General features: G+C 37.7%; 1 protein-coding gene across 6 annotated transcripts in view; it reads left to right on the top strand.

Annotated features, from left to right (window-relative positions):
* fgfr2 (fibroblast growth factor receptor 2) overlaps window positions 1–9,228 on the top strand; it is a 54,001-nt gene that overhangs the window by 38,549 nt on the left and 6,224 nt on the right. For all 6 annotated transcript variants that reach the window (XM_016474659.1, XM_016474660.1, XM_016474657.1 and 3 more), the window contains 4 exons: window positions 657–767; window positions 1,174–1,364; window positions 2,282–2,404; window positions 4,667–4,737. In XM_016474659.1, the coding sequence (XP_016330145.1) occupies window positions 657–767; window positions 1,174–1,364; window positions 2,282–2,404; window positions 4,667–4,737 (496 nt within the window). The remainder of the gene's footprint in view (window positions 1–656; window positions 768–1,173; window positions 1,365–2,281; window positions 2,405–4,666; window positions 4,738–9,228) is intronic.

Raw genomic sequence — 9,228 nt, forward strand, 5'->3', positions numbered from 1 at the left:
AATATTAATAAATAATGTAAAAGTATATTTATAATACTAACGTAACGGGGTTTTTTTTGCCACTGTAATGTATCCAAGAGAATTCAGAAAAACCCCATTTTTAGAGAAGGTCTTGAAACGTTGATGAATCTGGTATGGAAGGAAGAGTGCACAGCATTCTTAGCAGAAGAAACTGGAGTAAGATAAGACAGGAATGGTGGTTAGTGGATTGTGTCAGGTTCGCTCCAGTGATCAGCAGGCAGATAATGAAAAGGCGACTGTCTCTAAGGTAATTACTCTAAATGGAAGAAACGCTTTTTAATTGTGAGGCAATGAAAGGAGAGCTGTGTAAGAGCGCGGCTCTTCAGTGTAACACTAAACCACACAGACAGTTACACTGGGACACAGACAGCCAATCCAGCCAATCTACTCATATAGGATGCGTTGGCATGTATGGCATACTAACGTACCACTCATACTACTATTGCATGATGTATAATGTGCATATATATGAATATTATGCTACAGTTTTTTGCACTTTTACAGTGTAGTGAGCAGGAATCAGGAAGAACTAACAGGATTTATTTAGGATTTTTCCTAAAAAAGCAGATTACATTTGGTTGAGTGGGCACAATGAACACTATGTTTATTTTGTGTTTTATTTTGAACCTTTCTAGATGATGCAACAGAGAAAGATCTTTCTGACCTGGTGTCAGAGATGGAGATGATGAAGATGATTGGCCGGCACAAGAACATCATCAACCTGTTGGGAGCGTGCACACAGGACGGTGAGTGGAAATCTCATGCATTTTAAAGAGATAGTTCACCCAAAAATTTAACTCTGTCATCGTTTACTCACCCTCAAGTTGTTCCAAACCGGTATGTTTTTCCAAAGATATTTTGAAGTTAGTTGGTAACCAAAAAGTTGCCGGCAGCCATTGACTTCCATAGTAAGGAAAAAACAAAACTAATTACTATGAAAGTCCATGGCTACCAGAAACCACTTGGTTACCAACATTCTTCAAAACTGATTCTTTTGTGCTCCACATAAGAAAGCAATGCACACAGGTTTGCAATAACATGAGGGTGAGTAAATGATGACACAATTTTCATTTTTGGGTAAACTATTCCTTTAAGCTCTCACCTGTATAAATGACAGTGGGATGACAGTCTGTCTCTCTCTCTTTTTTACAGGTCCGTTATATGTCATAGTAGAGTATGCATCTAAGGGAAACCTTCGGGAGTATTTGAGGGCCCGGCGGCCCCCGGGAATGGAGTACTCATACGATATAGCCCGAGTTTCAGATGAGCCCCTCACCTTCAAAGATCTGGTGTCCTGCACTTATCAAGTAGCCCGTGGCATGGAGTATTTAGCCTCACAGAAGGTATCTGCACATGCACTCCATATAAATACCTCACTTAATGTTTTAGAAATGTCACTTAAATAGGCTTTAAATGGTGCTGGTCTCAGGCTCAGTTCTGATCTTTCTAATCAAGTCAAGTCACTTTTATTTATATACTGTAGCGCACATTGTTTCAAAGAAGCTACATGGTAATAAACAGGAAGAATAACAGAGTTAATGTAAAATTCATCAATTATGAAGCAAACTGTGTACATACTGTTAGACAGTAGTGTCATAATTCAGCTCAGTGTTGATTTAATTTAGTTCAGTAACAGTGTTGATGATCTCAGGCTGCCAAAATAAGCAGTAGCAAAAAGGAGAAACAAGTTGCTGGATAGTTTGCAAGGTTCACGCCATGAAATCTATTCAAGGGTTTTGTTTGTGCACACCTTTATATTCTGTTTCGTTCTCAGAGTATCTGATTTCACATCTACTTGTCCCTAAACTTTTTAAAAAAGTTAACTAGTGGCTAAATCTCGGCTGTCTATAAACAGAAATGGACCAGACTTCATGCTGATGGCTTTGCTGAAAGTTTAATCTAACAAGCATTTTTAAGGCTGTTTATTCTGACATGCACTTTTTTTTTTTTAAAGAGCATTCAGCCGTCCAATTAGATTCATGCAACATTTTTCAGACAGTCATTGAATGAATCACGGCAGATGTGCACGACTCTGTTAGCCGCTCACTGCAAACATGCTAACTAAACACTGTCATCACGCTCCCCTTACCGTCTGGAATGTGCAGAGAGCCTTATCGTGCCTCAGACGCTCTCACATTTATCCCTAAAGCACCTAAAACCTTTGTGTTGTTTGTGTCTGCATGTGTGATTTCTGTCTGTGTTTCCAAGGTGAAGTCGTGATGATTTATGTTCTCTCTATCTTTCTTCATCTCTATGGCAGTGTATACACAGGGATCTGGCTGCCAGGAATGTGTTGGTCACGGAAAGCAACGTTATGAAGATTGCAGACTTTGGCCTGGCTAGAGACGTCCACAACATAGATTACTATAAAAAGACCACAAATGTGAGTTTAATTTTGTCAGTAGACACTCCTCTTTACCGTAAAACACATTTTTTGTTGATTTTCATCTCGCAATGCATTCATTTGTTGATATTTATAGATATATGTAACGGCACTCCATTAGTTGATGTTTAAATAGGACGTTGAGACAAGAAATACATGTCAGTAGACACTCCTCTTTACCGTAAAACACATTTTTTGTTGATTTTCATCTCGCAATGCATTAATTTGTTGATATTTATAGATATATGTAACGGCACTCCATTAGTTGATGTTTAAATAGGACGTTGAGACAAGAAATACACATGTTTTTGAAAGAAGTGTCCTCTGCTCACCAAGGCTGTGTTTATTTGATACAGTAAAAACTGTACAATTATGAAATATTATTACAGTTTAAAATAACTGTTTTCTATTTGAATATATTTTCAAATAAAATTTATTTCTGCGATGCAAACCTGAATTTCTAGCCATTACTCCAGTCTACACTGTCACATTATCCTTCAGAAATCTTTTTGATATGCCCAAAAAAACATTTCTTCTTCTTCTTATTATTATTAATGATAAAACAGCTGTGCTGTTTATTCTTTTTGAGGAAGCCGAGATACTTTTTTTCAGGATTTTTGATTAATAGAAAGTACAAAAGAACAATTCATTTGAAATAGAAATGTTTTGCAACATTATAAATGTCATTTTTGATCAATTTAATGTGTCCTTGTTGAATAAAATATTAATTTCTTTCAAAAAAACAAAAACAAACTTTGATTGGAAACTAGTTTGAATAGTAAGTCCTCAATACTTTTGGATCACATTTTATGGTAAGAAAGACTTTAAATGAAATTAAATGCATCTACTAAATGTTAAGTCTGTCGATGTTTAAGTGTACACAACTATATAAATGGCTATGATTTAGATCTCATTGGGTCTTGAAGCGTCCTTTATACAGACATATTCACGGTCGACTCCTTTCAGCCTCCTGCCATCTCTTTCTTTGTTCTCTTACCTTTTCTCTCTTTCATTTCTCTTTTTTTCCCCTCTGTTTATCTGCCACATCCCCCACCCCCCCCCTCCTCTCGCCAGTCTTGGCATGATTTGCAGATTCCCAGGCAGTCGGCGTGTAAAGTGATTTCAGCTCTTTGCTTATTTGGGCCTGCCCTCTTCTCTTATTCCAAAGCTTGTTGTTCAAGCTCATGAGAAAGAAATGTTAGTGACAAACCTAAACACATTAGCATAACTTTAACTCGCATTCCCACCATTATACCAGTCTCTAGCCCATCTGAGATGCTTGTTTAGGCTGTAATTCACTCATCTGAGAGTTTAGGTCATCAGAGAAAGAGTGTGTGAATATTGATAGCATCATTATGTTTGGGTCAATGTTCATGAAAGATCAACATGAAATCAAAATTTACCCTAGTTACTTACTTAAACATTCCTAGTCTTATTGTGCATGATTTTAGTTGGTCGTTTATGGTTGTTAGATGCATACATGGTTGATCAGTTGGATTTAAATCAAAACTGACCCTATTTAATTATTAAACATTTGTATTCTTATTGTGCATGATTCTAGTTGGATATTTATGGTTGTTAGTTGGCTTAGATGGTTGATCAGTTGGATTTCCACCTGGTTTCAACCTATCGGACCTTCTAGGTTAGAGTTAGTTGGACCAAAACCAGCAACCTTGTCTAAAAAACCAGCTTGCCAACCAGTAGAACTGGTAGAACTTGGATTTTACAACAGGGAAGTAAATGTAAGCGTCAACTTTTCCATACGTTATTCATCAGTACGGCTTTAGTTTTGATATATTTCTCCATTCTTATCAAGGTCACATAGATCTGGCCATGAATATTTTAAACATAGTTTGCCATTATTAAAACAACGAGCAAAGCCCAGATTGAGAGATACTGATGACTGATTAATGGCTGAGGTTAGATTAAATTACACTAGTTCAACCCCGTCTGAATAAAACACTGTGAGCCAGGAGATTGTGAACTCGGGGCCCTTCTTATTGGATCTAGCACTCCAAATGCCATTGACTCTTGTATCTTCTCCACTAGCTTCAATTTATAACCCCACAATGACTCCTGAGGGGAATTAGAGTTTGGCGATACGTCCCAACAAGATTTAATTGCCAATCATTATTGGCTGCTTGGGGCTTAATGAAATTCCAGGCTAACAAGGGTCTAGTACAGATGAAGATGTGAGTGTCGCAGTGTCTGGATGTTGTTGTGTTGCCCGTCTTTGACCTTTTCTCCTATTGATGTCTGTAGGGTCGTCTGCCGGTGAAATGGATGGCTCCAGAGGCACTGTTCGACCGAGTCTATACGCACCAGAGCGATGTGTAAGTCAGCCGTTTGTGTCCTCCATTGTTTTGTTTTGTTTTCATTTTAAAGGGGACATGTCGTGAAAAACAAGATTTTATTGCTCTTTCGCTGATGTTTACAACCTAATCTCCCTCCCTAGTCCATGCACATTTACATTTATTCATTTATCAGACGTTTTTATCCATCAAGAATTGCTTGCAGTACAAAGTTTCAAGCACTGTCCAGAATAGTATAAGGTTGAACAGACGGATTAAGAAATAGTGAAAGCATAGAAAAAGAAAAATTTTCAGCAAGATGTTAGGGAAGTCTGTTTCTGCAACTGAATAAAAAATTTTTTTAAGTTATGGCGGCTTTTTTCTCACAATTGTGAGTTTATATATGCAATTATGCCTTTATAACATGCAGTTGCGACTTTATATCATGTAATTCTGACTTTATTACTCGTAATTGTTTTTTTTTGTGTGAGTGAGATGAATGAATGCATATTCATATTTATTTTAGAACTACAGTAACATCTGATTTCTCTCAACATGGGGACAGGACTGTCAATCAATAAATTGAAAAAAAAAAAAGTAACTTGCGTTACTTATTTGAAAAAGTATCTCCGATATTCTCTTGTAAATTAAAAAGTAATCCGTTACTTTACTAGTTACTTGAAAAAAGTAATCTGATTACATAACTCGCGTTACTTGTAATGCGTTACATCCAACACTGGTGACGATAGCTTGTTATTTCTGCTCATTGGTTTTGGATTGCTCTGGTTGGTTCTGCACAAGTTGTTATGGATCCAAGTCTAAATGATACTGTTAGGGCTGTTTTTCTTTCTACAAACTGAAAAAGTTGTCTGAAGTGGTTTGGAGAGCGCAGAAAAACAGTTCTACTGTGATTGGAGTGGCTGTGTGTTTGTGTAAAGCGAGTAGTTTGGGAAAGAATAGGAGCTGCTGGCAGGTGAGTTCAGAGGTACAAGAATTGTTTCCCTTGTGAAAAAAAGGAGCACGAGTGATGGAAAGTTAAGGAAGTGTTTTTGTGTGGCAGAGAAAGAAGAAGGGCTGTTCGCGGCCAGCGCTACACCGAAAAAGCGAGAGATTTCACGCTCGACTTGTGACCAGTGGCGTGTTACTAATCTGCGCTGCTTCAAAGCCTTTCAGACGGGCCAGACTCTCACCTCCCAGAGCCCCGACGGAAATGCCCTCTATCTTCCCTTCTCTCCGTCCCGTCACACTCCTCCATCCAGCTCTTCTCTACCTCATTGTTTTTTCTTTTTTTGAACACTTGAAAGTCTCTTCCCTTCTTTTTATTTTCCATAGAGTGAAATAATCCTGTCATTTGTGTTTGCGTTCATCCGCTAGTGCATGCTTGTTCCCTTTCATTTTAAGCTCACATATTTTTTTTGTCTCTTAAAGAGATAAAACGAAACGGAAGTTACGCTTTGGTGCATGTTTTGGATTTTTCATGTGACTTCTGTGGGATGTTTTGAAGTTTTGGCTGCATGCACAGGCTGAAATCATTTCTACATTAATTTGTTATTAATATTCTGATCTTTTGGTTTGCATCCATCAAGTTCCAAATGACTAATTTGTGAAGTATTTAATGGAATGGCATTGGAATGTACAAAAACAGATATTATCATAAAAGAATGTGGTCATACTGTCCACCCCTAATGATATATGTTGCGTAATCTCTTGCAACTCATTATCTTTTGTCATGTTTGCCTGCTCTTTGTGTGGTCCGTGCTGTAAAATCAAATCAATAGCAAAGAGACCCTTATTGATGGCAAACGCTTGAATCTTTTGTCTCGGGGCTCAATGCTGATTATACATCATCAGTCACTAAGGTCCCAAGCTTTCTGATTGGCTCAGAGGCAGACACGATCCATACATGACATCATATGAAATTAATACATAAATTATAATAAAAATGGGCATGTCTTGACAAACAAGACCCCTGGGGAATGGGATGTAAGCTGCAGAGCTTGCAAAAATGGAAATATGGATGCATGTGTGTGAATTTCCTGTTTGTTCAGGATGTTAAATTGATGGCTTTTATGGTTGAGGTTCATCCGGCCTCATGCAAGGGCAGCTAAATTAGATTAAAGAAAGGTGTAGGCCTTTTTAAACCTATAAAATTGGGTCACTTTTTACCTTTATTGCCTAGTTAGCATTTAGAGTTCATCTCATGAAATTTGTCAAAATAAAATAACAAAACAACTAACTGATTGATTGATTATTTTATTTTATTTTTTGAAATTTTATTTTATTTTATGCATTATGGAATTATTTCCATGACAAATATTTTCTTTATGCAAAATCAAATTTCTAATTTTTTTCTCTTAATTTTCAAGTGAAATGTGTCATTCATTCATTGCTAATTAGCAAGCAAGGTCTAGCATACAGCTGTGTCATTTGCACACAAGCCATTTGTGGGCCTATTGCATTGAAGTGCAAGGGTTCAAGAGGACATTGCAGTGACCCTTTTTGTTCTCTCAGTGTGAGTGATCGTTCATGGGGAGGTTAGCCACGGTTACATGGGGTGACTGAATAGAGATGATGAATTTGGCAAACATGTCAGAGAAGATGCAGCGCTAGATAAAAATGAGAAGAAGACAAACTGGGTAACTGATTGAATAAACAAACAAACACAATGACCGGTAACCGCAGGAATAAGCCAAAGCAGAGAGCCTTTGTGCTTTGCTTTGTGTGCTGTGAGTGCTGTGGGTCAACAGAAAAGAGTACAACCAGAAGAAAAATTGTGTTGTTCAAAGGCTGCTCTTTTCTAGCTAATGAGACTTGATGAGTTCTCAGTCTCAGATGTTTCTTTTGAAACTTACGGTGATCTTTATGAGAGATATTAGAGTTCATAATGAATTTTGATTGCAAACTTTGGTATCTGAGCACATTTTGAGACATTTTAGTGTCTTTTTCTCAGGAGAAACATTTGAGAAGCAGGAGACTATGGTGAAGTCTAAATTTACTCTCCACTGAATCTTTGAGAAACAGTTCATTTTGAGATCTCATTGATCGCAAACGTTTGTATCTGAGATCGTTTTCAGACATTTTCTGAGTCTTGTTCCTCAGGAGAAACATCTAAATAAGCATGAGACCAAAGAAAGTCTCAAATTTGCTCTCCTCTGAATCTTTATGAGAAATACTGGAATTCATATTGATCACAAACTTTGATATCTGATCACATTTTGAGACTCTCTCAAATGTTCTCTCTACTGAATCTTTATGAGACATATTGGAGTTCATATCGAGATCTCAATGATTGCGAATGTTGGTATCTGAGCACGTTTTGAGGCATTTTATTTTTCGAGTCTTTTTCTCAGGAGAAACATCTGAGAAGCAGGAGACCAAAGCAAAGTTTCGAATTTGCCCTCCACGGAATCTTTGAGAAATATTGGAGTTCGTATTGAGATCTCATTGAGTGCAAATGTTGGTATCTGAGACCATTTTAGAGTCTTTTTCTCAGGAGAAACATCTGAGAAGCAGGAGATTACACCAAAGTCTCAAATATGCTCTCCACTGATTCTCATTGCTATTTACGAGAAGCAATTGAGATGTTAAAGAAATCTCACCTCTTTTCTTTTCTACTAACCTGTGTGTATAGTTGTAGAGATGTATTTCTCAAGCACGTTGTGTAACGCATTGATTTGTTGTGATTGTGAAATGCTTTTGTTAACTCCGCAGGATAAATAAAAGCTTATGCAGATGATAAGGGTTTCTGGGTCTGCATGCCCGCTGGCCTATTTTGGGAAGCTTTTAGCTCGCATATATGATGAGTCAAAGGTCAGAAACCCTCTGTGGAAACTCTTATCATTTTGCGTGTTTTTTTCCCCCTCCTCGTCTTAGATGAAGCAACACTGAATTGGCACGTGTTGAAAAATCATTCCCCGCTACAATCTTCCGCAATCTGGACGTTTGTTTCCTGTGAGTCTCGCTAATGTTTGTTTTGGCTGGACAATATGTGTCATTGTGGCGTTCCATAGAGGACAAAAGCCAGCTTTGAGTCCAGAGCCATTTGAGTCGTGTAAAAGTGGTCCCACAGTCCGGGACGCTGGCAGAAAGACCGCATTGAGACCTCAACAGCTACTGCATTGTTAGCGCCAACAAATATCACTACTGTAAATGGATCAAATTGGGATTTTTGGAAAGGCTTAATTTCACAGAGCGTTCCTCATCCAAATTTTGGGGATAGTGAAGTAATGGTACCACAGAAGAGGCTGGAATTTGTTGTTAAAGGGGTCATATGATGTTGCTAAAAAGAACATTATTTTGTGTATTTGGTGTAATGAAATGTGTTTAAGGTTAAAAAATGTTTTTATTTATTTTCCACATACATATTTTCCACATACTGTACATTATTGTTTCTCCTCTATGCCCCGCCTTTCTGAAACGCTTCGATTTTTACAAAGCTCATAGTTCTGAAAAGCGAGGTGTGCTCTGATTGGCCATCTATCCAGTGCGTTGTGATTGGATGAATACCTCAAGCGTGTGACGGAAATGTTACGC

Source organism: Sinocyclocheilus anshuiensis, unplaced genomic scaffold (assembly GCF_001515605.1).
Source record: "Sinocyclocheilus anshuiensis isolate Anshui unplaced genomic scaffold, SAMN03320099.WGS_v1.1 scaffold300, whole genome shotgun sequence".
Lineage (NCBI taxonomy): Eukaryota > Metazoa > Chordata > Actinopteri > Cypriniformes > Cyprinidae > Sinocyclocheilus > Sinocyclocheilus anshuiensis.